At 37.5% G+C, this 18,166-nt stretch overlaps 1 protein-coding gene across 2 annotated transcripts; it reads left to right on the forward strand.

Moving 5' to 3' along the window:
• The first annotated feature begins 224 nt into the window (after nucleotides 1-224).
• ginm1 (glycoprotein integral membrane 1) lies at nucleotides 225-7,462 on the forward strand. Of its 2 annotated transcripts, none has more exons than XM_080453387.1 (8): nucleotides 225-419; nucleotides 1,129-1,200; nucleotides 2,337-2,436; nucleotides 2,615-2,769; nucleotides 2,911-3,070; nucleotides 3,722-3,948; nucleotides 4,608-4,771; nucleotides 5,241-7,462. In XM_080453387.1, the coding sequence occupies exons 1-8, from the start codon at nucleotides 327-329 to the stop codon at nucleotides 5,344-5,346; spliced, it is 1,077 nt and encodes a 358-aa protein (XP_080309513.1). In that variant the 5' UTR covers nucleotides 225-326; the 3' UTR covers nucleotides 5,347-7,462. The 2 variants fall into 2 exon arrangements, with proteins under 2 accessions (XP_080309513.1, XP_080309514.1); XM_080453388.1 differs by having other exon boundaries at nucleotides 3,725-3,948.
• The last annotated feature ends 10,704 nt before the right edge of the window (nucleotides 7,463-18,166 follow it).

Here is an 18,166-nt window from a genome sequence, read left to right on the forward strand (position 1 = left end):
AATATAACACATTTTTCTAATTTCGTCAAGATTTTTTTTAATAGCCAATCTACAAGCTCACACCACGTTGCACCGATCTACAAGCTCATGCGACGCGGTGTGAGCTTGTAGATTGGCTATTTTCAAATAGCCAAAATATTATGTTTAAAGGGCGAAGGGCTCGCTGCTTTTGGGCTTGTTTTCATATACCTGGTTGCTTGTTTCTCTCGCACAACCTGGCAACCCTGGGGGACAGATGTGAGTGTAGCTTTGTGTTTTTGTTGTTGTTGAATTAGCAGCAGTTTTAACTGTCAATGATTAAGCCATAGAAACCACAACAACACAACATGAACACAATACATTCAACCATGTATACCGTCTTTCTGCTGCTCTGTGCGTCGCTCATTGACGCTGATACATCGGCCAAGCAAGTCAACACGGTAAGAGACTTAAATGTTCGCAGCGCTGATGCGCTAGCATGACGTTTAGCTAGCAGAATCAAGCCAGTCATATTTAATGCTTATTATTAGGCCTGTCTCTATTATTACATAATTGCCTAATCGCAATTATTTGAGTTAATCGCAATTATTTTTGCATAATCGTCATAATGTTGAAACATTTATTTGTAATGTATTTGCAAAATTGCAGACATTTAAAAAAAATAAGTGGAAATAGCAGATTTACAATTCTCGTTGTGAGCTTGTAGATCAGCAATTCCCACTATTAATGTTTCGTTTTTAAAGTATTCATTTATTAAATGTCAGTAATTTCTTTGTATGTTTAGGTTATTTGTCTCACAATTATTACATAATCGTTTAATCGCAATTATTTTTGCATAATCCTCATAATGTTGAAAAATGATCATATATTTGCAGACATTTAAAAAAAGAATAGCTATTTCCACTGTTAATGTTTTTTTTTAAATAAAGTATTAATTTATTAAATGTCAGTAATTGCTTTGTATATTTAGGTTATTTGTCATATCTGCCCCCCTGTGCGAGGATTTGATTTGGAACTTTTATTACGCTCAATTATTTGAGTGACAATTAATCGTCAGGTAAAAAAGTCATAATCGTGACAGCCCTAATAATAACGGCACTGTCTTGTCTGTGTCTCAATTTGATTCCTATTTCCTATGAATTCCCCCAGGAGAACATTCTCATTAATGTGACAGCAGGAACAGTGGGCGACGCCGAGATACAACAATCCAACAACTTGCAGGTAAGGTAAAATACATTCGAAGCCAACTATCCTAGTGTAGCATCTCTATTGTGCTGCTAGTTTATCATGCAGAGGGCAGGGATGTTGTGGAAAAAAGTGTATCCCTGTCAGAATCCAGTAGTGTAAAGTACATTTACTTAAGTACTGTACTTAAGTACAATATTGAGGTATTTTTACTTTACTACTTGAAACCTTTATTTATTCTCGAAAAGAGCATTGAGGTTTACCCTCATTTGCAATGATGACGAGATTACATACACAAAAATCAACAATTAGTTAAGGCACATACAGGTATAAAACACTATTCCCACTATTCCTTGGGTGCCCACTCTTGGAGTATCACTGGAGTATTTCCAATTTTCTGTACTTCTACTTCTACTGCACTACATCTCAGAGGCAAATATTACACTTTTACTCCACTACAATTATTTGAAAATAATAACCAGATAACCAGTTTACAGCAATTAGGAAATCAATCTCTCTCTACAATAAATATAGATGGATATTTTATTTATTTAATTTAAATATCGGAGATGATTTAATTCCTTACATGAAATCCAAATGGAGAAAACTGGTTTACTTCAAGCTAAAATAAATGAAGGCATAGATACAATTTACTCTTTTATTATTAATGTGCCAATACATTTCTGACTCAGAACTTGGAGTATGTGGCTTCTTGTCATTATCTCAGTCAGCCCCAGGTTTTTTAGTGGCCCTGAACAAGAAAATCACACATACCACTTGCAGCTGACAGTTGATATTTACTTAATTACTACAATCTACAACACGCTTTTGCTGCATTGTGCTGCAGTCATTCTCTAGACTCATCTACTTTAAACTTTGAATAAAAAAAGTCTTCTTAAATGTATTTTCTTTTGTTTTTTTTCTTCCATTTTTGGTCAAGTACACTTGAACACATACATATGTCAAATTTTCTTTGTTTCTTTTTTTGCTAACTTACCAATGGCCACAAACATGCTAATTTTGTCAGCCTTACCTCATTGTTGAACAACTGGGGAAAATATGCACGTGGCCCTAAATGAGGCTGATATCATTTGTTTATCATAACATCACTGAAATTGTAAGAATCAATCTACCATTATGTATAAGTCTAGATTATTTATTTGACATTTCAGATCAATCTAAATATATCTGTGGATGAAGAACAAGTGCTCATCAATGACATTCCCGTGGAGCTGTCAGGGGTGACGAGGCTAAACTGCCAAGCACTGCTCCGTGAGTTTTCTCATTGTCACAGGATACTGTACCGTAACACATTTCACAAGAGCTAAACTTTAGTGTTTGTGTGGTACTAAAGTGGTCCCTATCATCTGAGTTTGATGGAGGTGACATGTCTTTGTCATGTGTCTCACATTTTTCTAAGCCTCTGTATATTCACCCTTGTTTTCCTCAGTGGAGACCATCAATGGAACCAGTGAGTTCGAAACGGGGGACCTGGTCTCGACCGTCACCCGGGTGATGGTTAACCAGAATCGTCTTTACAGTGACTCAGAGGAAGTGGTGGCTCTGCAGGTGTTCAGCGAGGTCATAGAGATGGAAGGCAAAAAGGTAAACATGGCCCAACAAACATGGGTCGGCTATTTGACTCTTACTTCATACTCAGGGTGTCGATGTGAATATGGTCTATGGAACAGAGATTGGACATTTTAATGGTCTGGATATTAAAAGAATTTCACTTCATTTATGTAGGTCCACCAACCTGATATGTGTGAGGTGAAGATACTCATGAGCCCGAGTTTCCAGAAGCTAGCTCAGTATACCAACATCTATCCCATTGGACACAGTGAAATCTTCAGAATTCCCAGGGAGAATGATGTGGTCATCACAGATCCAACCAATCCTAAAAAGGGTACGACTCAACCTTATTGTTATTACCTTTTTTATTTTATTACCCACTATAGTACTTGTTCTCAGTAGCCTCTGCTTTGTTGATGTTGCTTGAATATCCTATTGTCTTGACACTTTTAGTTTTAACCTTGTTCGATACAAGTTATACAAGGTATTGGCTTATTGTAGGGGTTCAGTTTTGCAGAGAGCATAATTCTTCGGAGCGCAGCCTGAAGATGATTATCCCGTGGTCACTTATACCATGGCCACTTTCCAACAATTAAAATATAAGAAATGTTTATTATTTTTAATTAAATAGCAACTGGCACTGTCCTTCACCAACTTTGGAAAAAAATAGAACCTTGCTACTCCACCAAATGGGGGAAGTAGAAGCCAATATTAACAAACTAGAAATGAGTACCCAAAAGGTTCAAAGTTATATTGAAATCAACGTAGTTTTAACGGACAGCATGTAGATAATCTTAGCTAAAATAACCACGAATACAGTAAAGAAAAAATATATATATTCATATGAATTTAGACTGGTGATGACAAGACTGTTATGTCAATGGTGTGCAGCAATGTGAAAATAATGCACACCCTACAGCCAATCAGAACACTTATAACAAATGATACCACACTCAACAGATTTCTTCTCCCCTTGTTGCATCAGCAGAGGACCAAGTCTTCTCTCAGACCACCAGCCAGTACCCACTGAAACACGCTGAAACTACCCAGGAAGAGATCGCTGCCCCAGGCAAACTCCCAGAGACCCCCCTGCGCATGGACCCAGACCTGCTGTACGACGCCAGAGACGGCGGTGATGACAACGGTGACGATGAGGAACCAGGCCAGACAGACCAGATTCAGACGGAGACTGAATCTCCATACAGTTACTCTGTAAGCATTATATGTCAGAAATCGGTAATCAGTAAGGCCTATACATTATGTACGTTGTTGTACAACGAATAGCAAAATATCGGTCTACAAGCTCACGACACGTCACAATGCGACGTGTTGTGAGCTTTTAGCTCTGCTATACAAAAAAACAAACTTGAAACATTACACTTGTAATGACTTGCCCAAAATAGGGATGCCAGGTTGAAAGCAGTCTTGTGTAGCTAGATGACCAGAGATATCCGCCTACTGAATGATACGTCTGGGGAAATCTAAATTTAATGTATAGTCTGGAAAAGTAGAGAAAACCAGCGCTAACAAACCTAAGCCTACTGCTTTGAATACCAATTATGAGCACCGTCCCAATATGAGGGATCGCCCTAAGGTCTTTACATTGTTTGTGATGCTGTTTTTTTATTTATTTATCCAGTTTTAACCCATTCATTTAGATAGGCAGAGATCTCTGTGCTCACCTGGCTACACGACTGACCACCTGGCCTGTTTTGGAAGTGGCAAACATTGGCAGTGGACCTGTTTTTGTTTTGTTTTTTTGAGGGACAAAGAAAAACTAAAAAGCGAGTGGATTGCCCGCCCCTTACAAAGTTAAAACCATATTTGTTTTAATATATTTGCAAAACCAAGTAGTCTCCTTTTCTTCTCAGGCTGTTTGTCGGTGGGTGGAAGAGGTGCGAGAGCGTCTGAGGCGCTTCTGCTCCGAGTCCCTGCCTCTGTTCTTCCTGGTGATGTGGGTGGTGGTGATCGGTGTTGTTGGCTCAGCTGTCATCGTTAAGATCCTGGACATGTTTTTCCCAACATGTGAACACAAGTAAGTAAATAAATGTGTTGAATAGAAATTTTACTTGACGATTAATTGTCACACAAATAATTGCGATTAACAATTTAATTGTGGGTTTTTTTCGTTGAACACTGGAACATGAGTAAGAATTGCATTTCTGTTTGGCTTTTAGGCTTTGAAGTTGCACAGGTGCAGATATGACAAATATCGACCTAAATATAGAAAGACATTATTTGTATTTTTTATAACTTTATACTTTCAAAAAGTAATTATAGTGGAAATAGCCGATCTACAAGCTCACAACGGGCTGCATCGAAATTACTTAGATTTTTATGTAATACAACTATTTTTAAGGTGCCCACAGACGTATTATCCCTCCATATTACATTTGCTCTGCAGCTGTAGCTTCATGTCCACGTCATTGACAGATTTTTGCTCCTTCCCTTTCCGTGTCATCTGAATATGACAAAAAGTATTGTCACTTTTCTTTTTCTCTCAGGCGAATTTTCCATTTAAACCCTGTTACCTTGCTACCAGAGGATGAGAAGCACACTCTACTAGAGAACATAGAGATAGAGGCAGAAGAAGAAGAGAAGAGACCTTGAATGAAGATGGATTAAGTGAATGTTTTTTCTCAGTCCAGATCCCAGGGCCACTTACTTTTCATTCATATTTGCTCATTAATACTCAACTGGCTGCTGTGGCTGTCTCATGGTTCCTCTTTCCAGGGTTTTCAGCCACTTTGAATCATCCATTTTTATTTCGGGTCGGATTTGTTTGTTATTTGTTATCTATATCTTATTTTGAAATTAATGGAAATAACATTTGTTTCCCGTTCGTTATCACTAATTGGAATTGCCAGTTTGTGGGCCAGACGTTATTAGAGTGTTTACATGTACCCACATGCCTGCTGTAAATAGTCAGGAACAATCTAGGCTAAGTATTAAAATATCTTGTGACGATACATTCAGTAAAGGACTGGTTTCCTGAACAATTTGTGATCTGGATTGTTAGGCAAGCTAGCAATACTGTACATTTGGCCTGGTTCTCATTTAGATGTGAGTAAAGCTGTGCTTTTATCAAACGTGTTACTGTTGTGGTAGGTCAGGCAATGGTCTATGGTGAGAAAGACTACCCTTAAGATGAATATAAAGGCAAGTTCTAATGAGTAAATATGAATGAAAGTTATTGAGCTGGATCTAGGCCATTAGATTACCACATTCATTCAAAACAGATCTTTATATGTAGCACTTATTTTCCAGTCACACACCGTAGTTATTATTTCCCCAACATGGCACCATTATTTGAAATTATGCCTTTAAAATCTTACCACTGGAAGAACGTAATAGGGGACCTAATGCACGCTGTTCTGGTTCATATGCTGATTGTCGTACCTCACAGTGCCTCTGTATCTATTCTACTTTGTATAAGTGTGACTAGTTCAGTGACTATGATTTTGATTACTTTCAGATCTTTAGTGTTTGTTTTGTTGTCATCTCTCCTGTTAATTTGACTGGAGAATATAAGCAATGATGTTACAACTCTGTATGCACTCAATAAGTCAAACTATTGATATGACTTTGATATGCTGTATTGTAGAGACCCTGCACTACAAATTGTTATTTAGAACTATGTACATGATGTCCTAAACGCACTTGTCGTAAATTGAATGTGAATATGATGTTGCATTTGTCTAAATGCTGAATTCTAAGCTGCATGGGCTTTGGGCTTATATTTTGATTGAGAGGTGTGAATGACTTAACTGGAAATTGATATGAATTTACTTGAGTGGCAAGTGAATTAGATAACGTTAACCAGGATAATCTGGACTGTATGATGCCCAGTCTCAACCGAGAGCTCTGTTATTTCTTGTAAATGAGAAACCTTCAACACTTTTATTCGGCTTTATGTTGTCTCTGCTAAATTTGTAGATAGAATATGGAATGTGAAAGATAAACATGGCACACGATGTAAATCCGTCTATTTCATATGTTTTGCAACATTGCACCTTTGAATTAGCTCCTGCTGCTTCTTTGATATGCTTGTTTATGAATGTGCTAACTTAAATTTTTTGTGTGGTTATGAATTCTGCGTGTGCGCAATGTTATTTTGACAGGTAATTTCCCGTAAAAACTAAAATGTCTCTTTTGTGCAATAGTAGAATAAGCTTAAATCCTTGATCACTAATGATACAAGCAACACATTTACGTACCCAGGGCCACAGTGCTCAAACAATAGTCCCTATGTTTGCAATGCAAGTAGAGAAGGAAAAAAGGGAATGATTTTCAAAAACGTTTTCAGCTTCATATCAACTTGTATCAGAAACCTTGCTAGGCTGTGTTAAAGATTCTACTTTGCCACAAAGCAGGAGAGGCATGACAAAAAAGCAGCCATATAATTCTCAAGATGAGACATGGCAAAAGCATGATGTCACTGTATGCAAGGGCTTCTATGATGCTGCATAATGCATGCCTGAATGCACTAGTGAAAGGTGCATGTTTAGTCTAGTGTTGAATGCAATTTTTCACAGCAGTTGTAAAGTGAGAATGCATGATGACTTAGACTAACTTTCGATGAACATAACTTTATTTAGCACTTTTCAAGGCAAAATTACAAGTGTAATAAAAAGGACAAAGTCAAGAATACACGTAATAAAAGGCTCACCATGAATAAAAAACAATGTTATATAAGAGAACAGAATAAAATAGGTAAAAAAATACAGATTATTTATTCTCTTTGTTTATTTTCATGGTGTCAAACTCCATTTCAATTTTCTTGTCTGCCATGCTGAAGCAATTCAGACATTTGTTTTACTTATATTTGGTTATGAAATCCTGACCATTATTTGTTTTTCTTATGGCCATGAAAGAAAATCCAATTTGATGTTTGCAGTCAGCAAAGGATTGAAGCTATACTTTAACACTGACATAACATTGAAATACAGAAAGATATATATTGTGTTTCTTTGAGCATACTTACTGCTTAGGTCTTACTGCTTACAGAGGACATTTATGACAATATCAGTGGACTGGTTATTCATAATAGAGTTCATGCTCTGTTAGTCAGAAATGTTGTTCTTTTATTGTCTTGGGCTTGATCAAATCAGTAGTCACATTTGGCTTGAGTTCTGGTGCTGCTCTCCAAATACAGTATCAGGTCAGTGTTTTTCACCTAAAGCTGGGCGATATGGACAAAATGTCAACAAATAATACCTCTATCAATATTTTGGAGATGACTATTCGTGTATTCATAGAAGATTTACACAATGAAATATGTGATAAATAATCATGAGTAATGCCTATATAATTAAGTTGGTAAATGCAAATAACAGAATAGCTCAGGGAAGTTCAGAAAATGACATCACTTTACTGTAATGACAAATTATTACAACATCCAAAATCCCAGACGATATCTAGTCTCATATCACAATATCAATATATTGCCCAGATGTTTTCAGCAATGAATCCCATGAATGATGCCATCTAGGTGTGATTAGGATAGGTTTTTAATTTAATTTAATTTCGTCTTTATCATATTGAATTTCCATTCACAATAAATAGACTGCAGAAGTAATGCTTACCATCGGACAGCCAATAGTTCTGAACGCTATTGTATACTTTCAAATACTGAATCCTCATAATGGGTGTTGATGAAGCTGCTTATAGACAGCATAACATGTGTAGAAGACTACGAAAATTAGCAAATTCCTGTGGATTTTCGATTTTAGAATTTGCCCATGTCTAAAAGAAATAGAACTGTTTACTCTACTCTTCCTCATAAATGATACTGGTAATTTATATTTTACTACACAACCAAAGAGATTGTGCACCCCTTTACCTTTAGGACATCCAGCACAACCCTTACAGCAAACTGAAATTAGTCCCTCCTTTCTACAACACCCTAGCCAATGCTGCTTGATTCTTGATTCAGTCAGGACCGCCGACTCAATCCCCCATTTCAGTTTGAAAACTCACCTCAATCTCGTAGTCGCTGTCCCCCTCCATGCTGTATTCCTCAATCTCGTCATTCTTGAAAGAAATATGAATGGGTATGGCATTTAATCAATTGATTATGGCACAATATGGCAAGATCAATTTCACACAACTAAATAATATAATACTGTCATGAAAATCAGCATTGGTAAAAAATAAATGCTTACAACCCAGAAAGCTGATAATGTTACCAACAAGCATGACTTAGCATAATATCAGAGGTCATTCATTGGATTTGGGCCGCTTTGTGTGTGTCACTGACCACACATTAAACAATGCTAATTTATATTCATAATCATTGGCTAGTTAGTTGGTGAAGACCTTATGTGCTATCCAGCACGAAGAGGATTAAGTAAAGTAAATCTATATTCACACATAATTCATTTTCTATGGTAGGTATATGACAGCCATATTACAAAAGGAGAAAACCACAGAGTTATAAGCCACAATTATAAGCTCTTTTCGTGCAATTCCAGTGGTGTTCAAGCTAACGAGATCTAGAATTTGGGCCATGTGGACACACACACTCAGACATGGCACAGGCCCGGAGAAAGGAGGTCCACGTTTCTAAGTTAAAAACCTAGGCAGGAACAGGAACAGACAAGGCTGACATCCTTCAGTGTAGTGTGTGCTACAGGCACAGTGTGTGAATAATAACAGACCAGAAAGACGGAATATATAACTGTCTGTTTATAGACACATAGGAAGGTATGGGATGCACACTGACTCACCCAAACCCCTACAACTGATCCAGAATGCTGTGGCATGCCTGATCTTCAACCTGCCTACATATTCACGTCTTCCCCCTTCTGCCAAGTTCTGCGTTCCCTTCACTTGTTTCCACTTGTTGCCCGTACCCATTTCAAAACACTGGTGATGACCTACAGTGCAAGGCAATCATGGGCATGGCACCCACTTACCTTCAGGACATGATCCACCCCTACACCCCTTTCTGCAAACTTAGATCAGCTAACACAGGACATCTGTCACTTCTGACACCCTCCCTTCCCTAAGAGACTTTTCTCCCTCCTGGACCCCAAGCTGTGGAATGACCTCTCCCTTCTCAGTCAAGACCACAGACTCAGTCCCCGATTTCTGCTGCGGTCTGAAAGCTCACTGCTCACCTCTTCAACTTCTGAGTTTTCCTCGCTGTCGTCCTTATCCTTGTCATTCTCATTTCCTTCACCTTCATCTGTCCGCTGGGCACAATAAATGCAGACAACGTACAGAGTTGGTGGATATGGATGTACAGTACACACACGTATTAACTCTATTCATTATGACCCACCGATACGCTACTGTAAATTAATACACTTAAAACGGGAACAACCAGCATCTGCGTTGTTCACATCCATCATGTTTACAGTAAAACACTGCACTTCACAGTGCAGCATTAACACCAGCAAGAAGTGAAATATACACATTGCGACATGATTCAACTACATTTTAATGTGTTACCTAATATTTCTACAGTATGACGTCAGTACTGCAACGTCAGTCCTATGACATTAACACTATGATGACAAGTAAGACGCGCGAACGCTGGAAGCGAACGCAGATTGACTGTGGCTGCTATATTTCAACCACACTGTAGTAATGCACTCTGCCGCACTCTGGCGGCTGTATACAGGCAGTGCAGCTGCTGGCATTTCAGCACGGAGTTTCGAGTCACATGGGGGCGCGAGCCAATGAGAGCGTGAACACACACGGACAGACCATAAATAAGGGACAGACACACACACAACCTAAGCACACACAGAGAGAGAGAGAGACCCTCTTCTAGACAACTTGCCCCGTCACACATGACACATTATCTTACAAACGCAGTAAATACCTCAACGATGGGTCCTATAGGCAACAGGTCGATGTCCTTCTCAGCAATGCTCTGTAACTAAGACATTCAAAACACGATGGGAAAATTAACAAGGAACATGTTAATGAGTAGGTTTTGTGAGTATGTGCCCATTTCAGCATTTGACCCTCTAGCTCAGTTTTCCCCACATGGGGTACATCGGGCACCCCTTGCGGGTGGGGGCATGAGGCCTTGTCTGTTTGGAGGTAGTTGCATCCCTATTTTGGGCATGTCATTTAAATGTCATATTTTCAAACATTTTATAGGATAAATAAAAGCAAAAATTGCAGATCTACAAACTCGTGTTGCAACACATTGTGCCAGTATAACACAGAACTACTGTGTTATACTACAAGAACACTTTCAAGGTCACTTTCAGTGTCAACTTTATTGTCAATATACAATAGATTACTATGGGCCACCTCATGCCTCGGGAACGATTGGTTCCCAATCCCAGGCTACTTACTTACTTACAACAGATTACACTATGAAACACGGTTGTAGGTTGTATTATTTGTTGTGCAAGAGGTATGTAAGTGTGTCTGTGCGTGTGTGTGCACTCTGCATGTGCGTGCATGCGCGTACGTGTGGGGGGTCTCTGCTTTTGTCAGATGTAAGAAGGGGTGGCTCCAACAAATAAAGGTTGGGAATCACTGCTCTAGCTGTATGCAAAGACACGTGTTGGTGGATAAACATGAGTAACCTACAGTGGTGGAAGAAATACTCACATTTTGTACTTAAGTAAAAGTACCAATACCGCAATGTAGAAATACTCTGTAAAAGTAAAAGTCCGGTATTCAAAATTGACTTGACAATTGACAAATAGCCTAAATATGCATATGGCTGAAGTGGTTAATGCATGTTTTGTAATAATCAAAATCTACAAAGTAACTAGCTAGTAACTAAAGTTTTCAAATAATTGTAGCGGAGTAAAAGTACTATATTTGCCTCTGAGATGTAGTGGAGTAGAAGTAAAAGTACTGAAAAGAAATACTCCAATAAAGTAAAAATACTTCAAAACTGTACTTAAAAGTAAATTCCTTCTAGTAAATGTACTTAGTTACTTTACACCACTGCAAGTAACCTACCCAGGTTAGGTGCTCTTGTTCCTGCTGGTGAAGCTCTGTGGCATTGAAGCAGAGCTGGTCCGTATCGAACCACAGTGACTCTGTCATGCGTGGAAACAGAGATGGAAATAGAGTGGACATCTTCACTGTTCTGACTGACAGCCTGGAGCAGAGTGGAACTGTCAAGAGAGAGAAGAATGGACATTTAAACCTGTGACTAAAATCATAATTTCTAGTCAGCATCGGAAGGATTAAGACATACTGTACATGTGTGAACTAGCTAATTGTGCAATATTTATTAAACGTTTTCCAGAGGCAAACAGTCAATCTTTTGTTTGATTTAGCTTGTCAGATCAGATGTCTGATCTATGAAATTATTCTAAACATATTTTTAGGAAAAAGTCTATTCACTCCCTACCTTACTCTGCTCAAATCAATCTATTTGTCATTATAAATCTTAAACCATAGCTGTTTTGCACACGTGTAAAATGGACTCACATTTATATGACAATGCATCTGATTTGCTTCTTAATAAGATAATAGTAATATGATGTGCTTGAGCCAGAAACTCAAGGGAATAATACACTGCTATATACCATGTCTCTATCAGTGGTAGAAAGATCTACAAGCTCACAATGGTCTGATGCAACACATTGTGCGCTTGTAGATCTGTTATTTTCAAAAGATTTGTATACAATTTAATTTATACATTTGAAAACGTGTGAAATGGGACCTTCTGCATAATGTGTAATTTTACTTTTGGTACTGTAAGTACATTTTGATGACAATACTTTTTTACTTTTACTCAAGTCAATATGTAATTCCGGACTTTTACTTGTCTACATTGTAACATAATACTAAAACTATATGAAACAGACTAATTTAAACCAAAATAAATGGGTAAACATCCATCTGCTTTGTGTACTACCACTAACCTGAGAAAATAGGGGAAACAATGGCAGGTGGACAAGTGGCTTCTTGCTGTGGGAAGATGTCGTAAAGCCACATATTTGTTTTGCTCCGTCGCCGAAAATAGCAGATCTACAAGTTCACAGTGCGTCGCATCTTCGTCGCGTTGTGAACTTGTAGTTTGGCTATTTACAATGCGCGACACCGTCGTACGAGGGAGTATGAATCGCTACGGTCGAGACAAGAGTCGCGAAGCGAAACCAACCACACCGCTGCACTGCCACCTACTGTCCATAAGGTAGAGCACACTTATAAAGTCAGTGGTGGAAAATGTACTCACATTTCTGCTCTGTAATTGTAGTACATACATTGTCTCCTAAACTTCATTCAACTTCAATACAGACACCATTAAAAAATATATATATAGTTTTGCAAGTTTACCCCCTTTGAAATAGAATCATTTTGTATTTTTATGGGTATTGGGTAATACTATATACCGTATGCTTAATTGAAAATTAACTACATTTTATTATAATCAATTTTATAATAAAAATGTATCATCTAGTAAAATAACGAAATAAATATATGGTACATAAAAGAAATAGGCCCAAAGATATAAAGAAAATATTGCCTAGGTCTATCAATAATTTTATTATCAATTATTTATTACATTTTATATATCGTGAATAAAAACAGCTACACAGATAAAGGAACACATGTAAAACCAATAAATCGATAAAGCAATGAAATAACAAATGCACATATTTAAACCGTCTTTTTTTTGCGTCAAGGACACCCAAATTGACACACATTAGCCCAGGGACCCCCATTTGAAAAGATATGCCAGGGACCCCCGATATTTATTTTTACGGCTCTAGCAGTGATTCTCAACCATTTTAATTTCAAGGACCCCCAGTTTAACATGCATTAGGCTACAGACCCCCATTTAATGGCATTTCTATCTCTGGGACTCCAATTTATATTATAAAATCAATGTTAATTTAACTCTGAGAGTGTACAAATGGAACCAAATGGACCCGTTATTTGGTTCCATTTGTACACTCTCAGAGTTACAGACCCATAAGGGTCCATTTGGTTCCTATCCATCATTTAGCTGGGGACCCCCTGGAATTCCCTCAAGGACCACTGGTGGTCCCCGGACCACTGGTTGAGAACCACTGGTTTAAACTACAAACATATAAGCATTTCCAGTGTGTCAGGTGAACTATGAGGCCTCAGTTCCGGGTCAAACACAGGTTTGACGTCAGTCGTCTTCCATCAACCATCAGACAGACAGAGAGAGAGCACGCGGAGAGACGAGTGATTGAAGAAGACAGTGTGGCCAAAAGAGAAAAGAAAAGGCTATTTTAATCGCTTCGGCATTAAAATAATCTTCGTCGTTCAGGTCAGACTTCACTTTTTCACAAACTGATAATACGATGTATTTGCAGTGGTGTAAAATAAGTACATTTTTAGGTATTTTTACTTGAGTATTTCCAATTTTCAGTACTTTTACTTTACTTCTACATCATAGAGACAAATATTGTAGGCTACTTGCTCCACTGTTACTTAAACTTAAGTTACTAGTTACTTTGTAGATTTGGATTATTATTACAAAACATACATTAACCACTTATGCCTTATATACATTTCGGCCATTTGAAAATAGCAGATCTACAAGCTCACAATGAGCTTGTAGATCTGCTATTTTCAAAAGTTTTTTTTTTTACATTTGAAAACTTGTGAAATGGGGACATTCTGCTCAGTGAGTACTTTCTACTTTTGGTACTTTTTAAAGTAACATTTCGATACCAATACTTTTGTACTTTTACTCAAGTAAATTCCACAGACTTTTACTTCTAACAAGAGTATTTCTACATCGCAGTATCGATACTTTTACTTAAGTAAAAAAACGTGAATACTTTTTCCACCACTGTGTTTTGTTGTTAGCATAATGAACGACAGGTGGACGTGATTATGCTAAACAAGCTGGATGTTTGCAGGTGGAACGACGGTGACCGAAGAACATTCTGGATGTAGGAAGGAACTCAAGGAAGGCGGCCGAGTGAGTTTGACTTTTATTGTCTGTTTATCTGCTGTTGTTTTCGGGGGGGTAGTAGGTTGTAATTTGCAGAAGTTAAATTATTGTAATTCAAAAAGTCCTAATTTACAGTCCGAAGCACGGGCGCGGCGTCGTTTGCGCCGAAAGAACAACAGACAGAGCTACAAGCCAACGATGCGACGCGATGCACCGAGTTGATGGCTTGTAGATCTGTTCCTTTTGACTAACGCTCGCGCCATTTGCCAAAATAAAGCGGCTTTTTCGCCATAAATGGCTGATCTACAAGTTCACGGCAATGTCCCCCCTGCGTTTTGAATGGTACATTTTGAAGCATAAACATGTCATTGGTTAATTAAAGTTACTGTGTGATAGTGGTGGAAAAAGTATACAAATGTTTTACTTAAGTAAAAGTATCAATACTGGAATGTAATGTAGAAATATTCTGTTTAAAGTAAAAGTCCGGAATTTTAAATTTACTTGAGTTAAAGTGCAAAAGTATCTGTATCAAAATGTACTTAAAGTATCAAAAGTAAAAGTAGTCTAGTCAATACGCATAATGTCCCATTTCACAAGTTTTCAAATGAATAAAATTCATTTGAAAATAGCAGATCTACAAGCTCACAATGTGTCACCCTGCGGGCTATTTTGAAATGGCCGAAATGTATACAGGGCTGAAGTGGTTACTGTATGTTTTGTAATAATAATCACAATCTACAACGTGTCTGGTAACTAATTGTAATGGAGTAGAAGTACAATATTTGCCTCTGAGATGTAGTGGAGTAGAAGTAAAAGTACTGAACATTGGAAATACTTCAGTAAAGTAAAAATACTTCAAAATTGTACTTAAGTACAGTACTTGAGTAAATGTACTTAGTTACTTTACACCACTGCTTTTGGTAGCTTTTGAATGGTACAATTTGAAGCATTGTCGATCTGTCATTGATTAAAACGTTACTCTGTGTGACTTGTCAAGTATGAAGATCATCAATCTCAATCTACCACCAGCATCTGCACGTCATGTTGAATTTTGTTTAATGATTCGGGTATAGCCTTGGATCAAGACTATCATAGATGTATTATATCGAGTCTGACTTTTACTTTCGTATCTGACATGCAAATGTCAAAATGAATAAAATACATATGATGGTCTTGATCCAAGGCTAGGTCGGGTATAATAGCCTTTATAGAAAATGTCTTTCTTCCAGGCAGCTTACTGCCTTTTTACACGGGTTGCTGAGAAAAAAAATTGGGGGGGGTGGGGGGGTCCCCAGATGACAGTGAGGTGATAAGACCATTATTGCAAAAGTATCAAAATATACTATAAAAACTGGTCAAACATTGGCCAAATTGTCAAAAAATTGGGGGGGGTCCCCAGATGACAGTGAGGTGATAAGACCATTATTGCAAAAGTATCAAAATGTACTATAAAAACTGGTCAAACATTGGCCAAATTGTCAAATAATCTAAGGAGGATGCAAACATGAAAAAAAGCTCACAACGCCTTGTGAGCTTGTAGAATTTTATCTGTGGAACAGAGTCAAGCTTCAACTCCTACAATTCAGTGCTTATCAGGGTGGGGGGTCCCAGTTCAGATATGATTATTTTGGGGGGTCACGGCCTGAAAAGATTGAGAACCACTGAAGTGAATTCATCAGTGCATGTCTTCCATTGTGCACTCTACCTTTTTTTTGTTCTTTGTAGTTTTCATGAAGGCACCTATGAATGATAGTGGGCTGTTTACAGGGCAGCACTGCATCAGGTCGCTTCAAGCACACTCTTGGATGTAGAGTAAAAATAATTGATAGATGCAGCCCAGCTTGCATTATGGGGGGCAACAGTTAATCAAACTAATCTATTAGCTGTTGCATTTGTGCACCTTTGTAGTTAATCAAACTAATCTATTAGCTGTTGCATTTGTGCACCATTGTATGTTTATAAGTATAAAATGGGGCTTAAACTTTAAAGGATGACTTAAAGGCTGCCTCTACAACGGTTACAAAAATATATTTTTCTATTAAATATATATTTTATTGAGATATTAAAGGTTGGGTATGTGATTTTCTTTTGTTAAAATAATTGACTAATATTTCTGTATTTTGATAGTACTCATTGCTATAGAGTGTTTGTTCAGTAACTCTCCAGCTCTTTAATAAACAGAAAATAAATGTTCAGGTCGGGATACCAATGTGGATGGAGAACTTGGTCAGGATACAGATAAAACAAGTGTAATTGGAAGTGATGACACAAAGAAATGAGCAGACAAAATTGGCACTGGAACACTAGGAAAATGAAGGTAAATGGGTGTATCCTCCTGATTGGCTGAAATTGTGTCACCTACCTGAAAATGTTTTTTCTGTTTATTTAAGAGCTGGAGAGACAGGGAGACCCATGTGCCAGACTAGCAATGATAACTACCAGAATGTAGTGTTTTAAAGGGATATTTCACTTTCAAACATGTTTGGGTTCAACTTCATTTTAACATCTACTCAGGCTTTTGTTGAGCACCCCAGACAGCTTTTAACTTGCTTGATTCAGTATTTAGATATTTGTTATTCATTTGATCAGACACGCTCTCTTCCTATACAAACTCATTGTAACTACAAACATTTTAACCATGTTAGACTCATTTAAAACACTCGTCCTTGGTTCTGGTGACTGATATTGCGATAATGCGCGAGAAGCGTTTTTTTTTTCAAAACATTTTTTCATTTATGATTTATAATTGTTTTGAAAAAAATTATAATAAAATGGATTAAAATAATTTAAAAAATGTATTGAAAAAGCAGGGCCCCATACGTATTAGAAGGACAATGTCAGCCACCAGAACCAAGGACTGGTGTTTTCGATGAATCCATCATGGTTAAAAGGGAGTTTGAACTTCGGTTTTGCATGTCTGATAAAATGAATATCAAATATCTAAATACTGAATCAAGCAACTTAAAAACTGTATTGGGTGCTCACAAAAGCTTGTTAAAATGAACCCAAACATGTTTGAAAGGGAAATGATCCCTTTAAGCTTTAAAAAAAAGTGTTTTAACCTAGAAATATCAAAAAATACCCCTATTTTTTCCATTTTGCACCCATATTACTGTCATGTCTTAATAAAATGATGCTTTTAACGAGCAAAATAAGCAAATGCATGCCAATTAAGGGTGATTTTGATGGGAAAGTGTTGCGATAGAGAAATCGCATCCACTATAAACACATGGATGTGAATCGCCAATGTTAGGCCATACTGATCCGGTCAATTTGAAGAAATCTAACGTTTGAGGTGAGAACATGGAGAATGCAGAGTAGGCCTATCTATGTTCCTATAGGCCTACTTAGCGCTGTCACAATTACAAATTTAAGTTGACGATTAATTGTCACACAAATAATTGCGATTAACGATTTAATTGTGTTTTTGGCGTTGAACATTGGAACATATGAATCAAAATTAAATTTCTGACTGCCTTTAAGGCTTCGTAATACAAAATTGCACAGGGCAGATATGACAAATAACCTAAATATACAAAGACATTTCTGACATATTTAATAATTTTA

The sequence above is a fragment of the Gymnoscopelus braueri genome (assembly GCF_963280865.1).
Source record: "Gymnoscopelus braueri genome assembly, chromosome: 16".
In the NCBI taxonomy this organism is placed as follows: domain Eukaryota; kingdom Metazoa; phylum Chordata; class Actinopteri; order Myctophiformes; family Myctophidae; genus Gymnoscopelus; species Gymnoscopelus braueri.

Coding starts and splice junctions, on each gene's coding strand:
- ginm1 (XM_080453387.1), top strand. CDS start 327: ATGAACACAATACATTCAACCATGTATACCGTCTTTCTGCTGCTCTGT. Junction 2,437..2,614: donor AAACTGCCAAGCACTGCTCC/GTGAGTTTTCTC, acceptor TGTTTTCCTCAG/TGGAGACCATCAATGGAACC. Junction 4,772..5,240: donor TTCCCAACATGTGAACACAA/GTAAGTAAATAA, acceptor TTTTTCTCTCAG/GCGAATTTTCCATTTAAACC.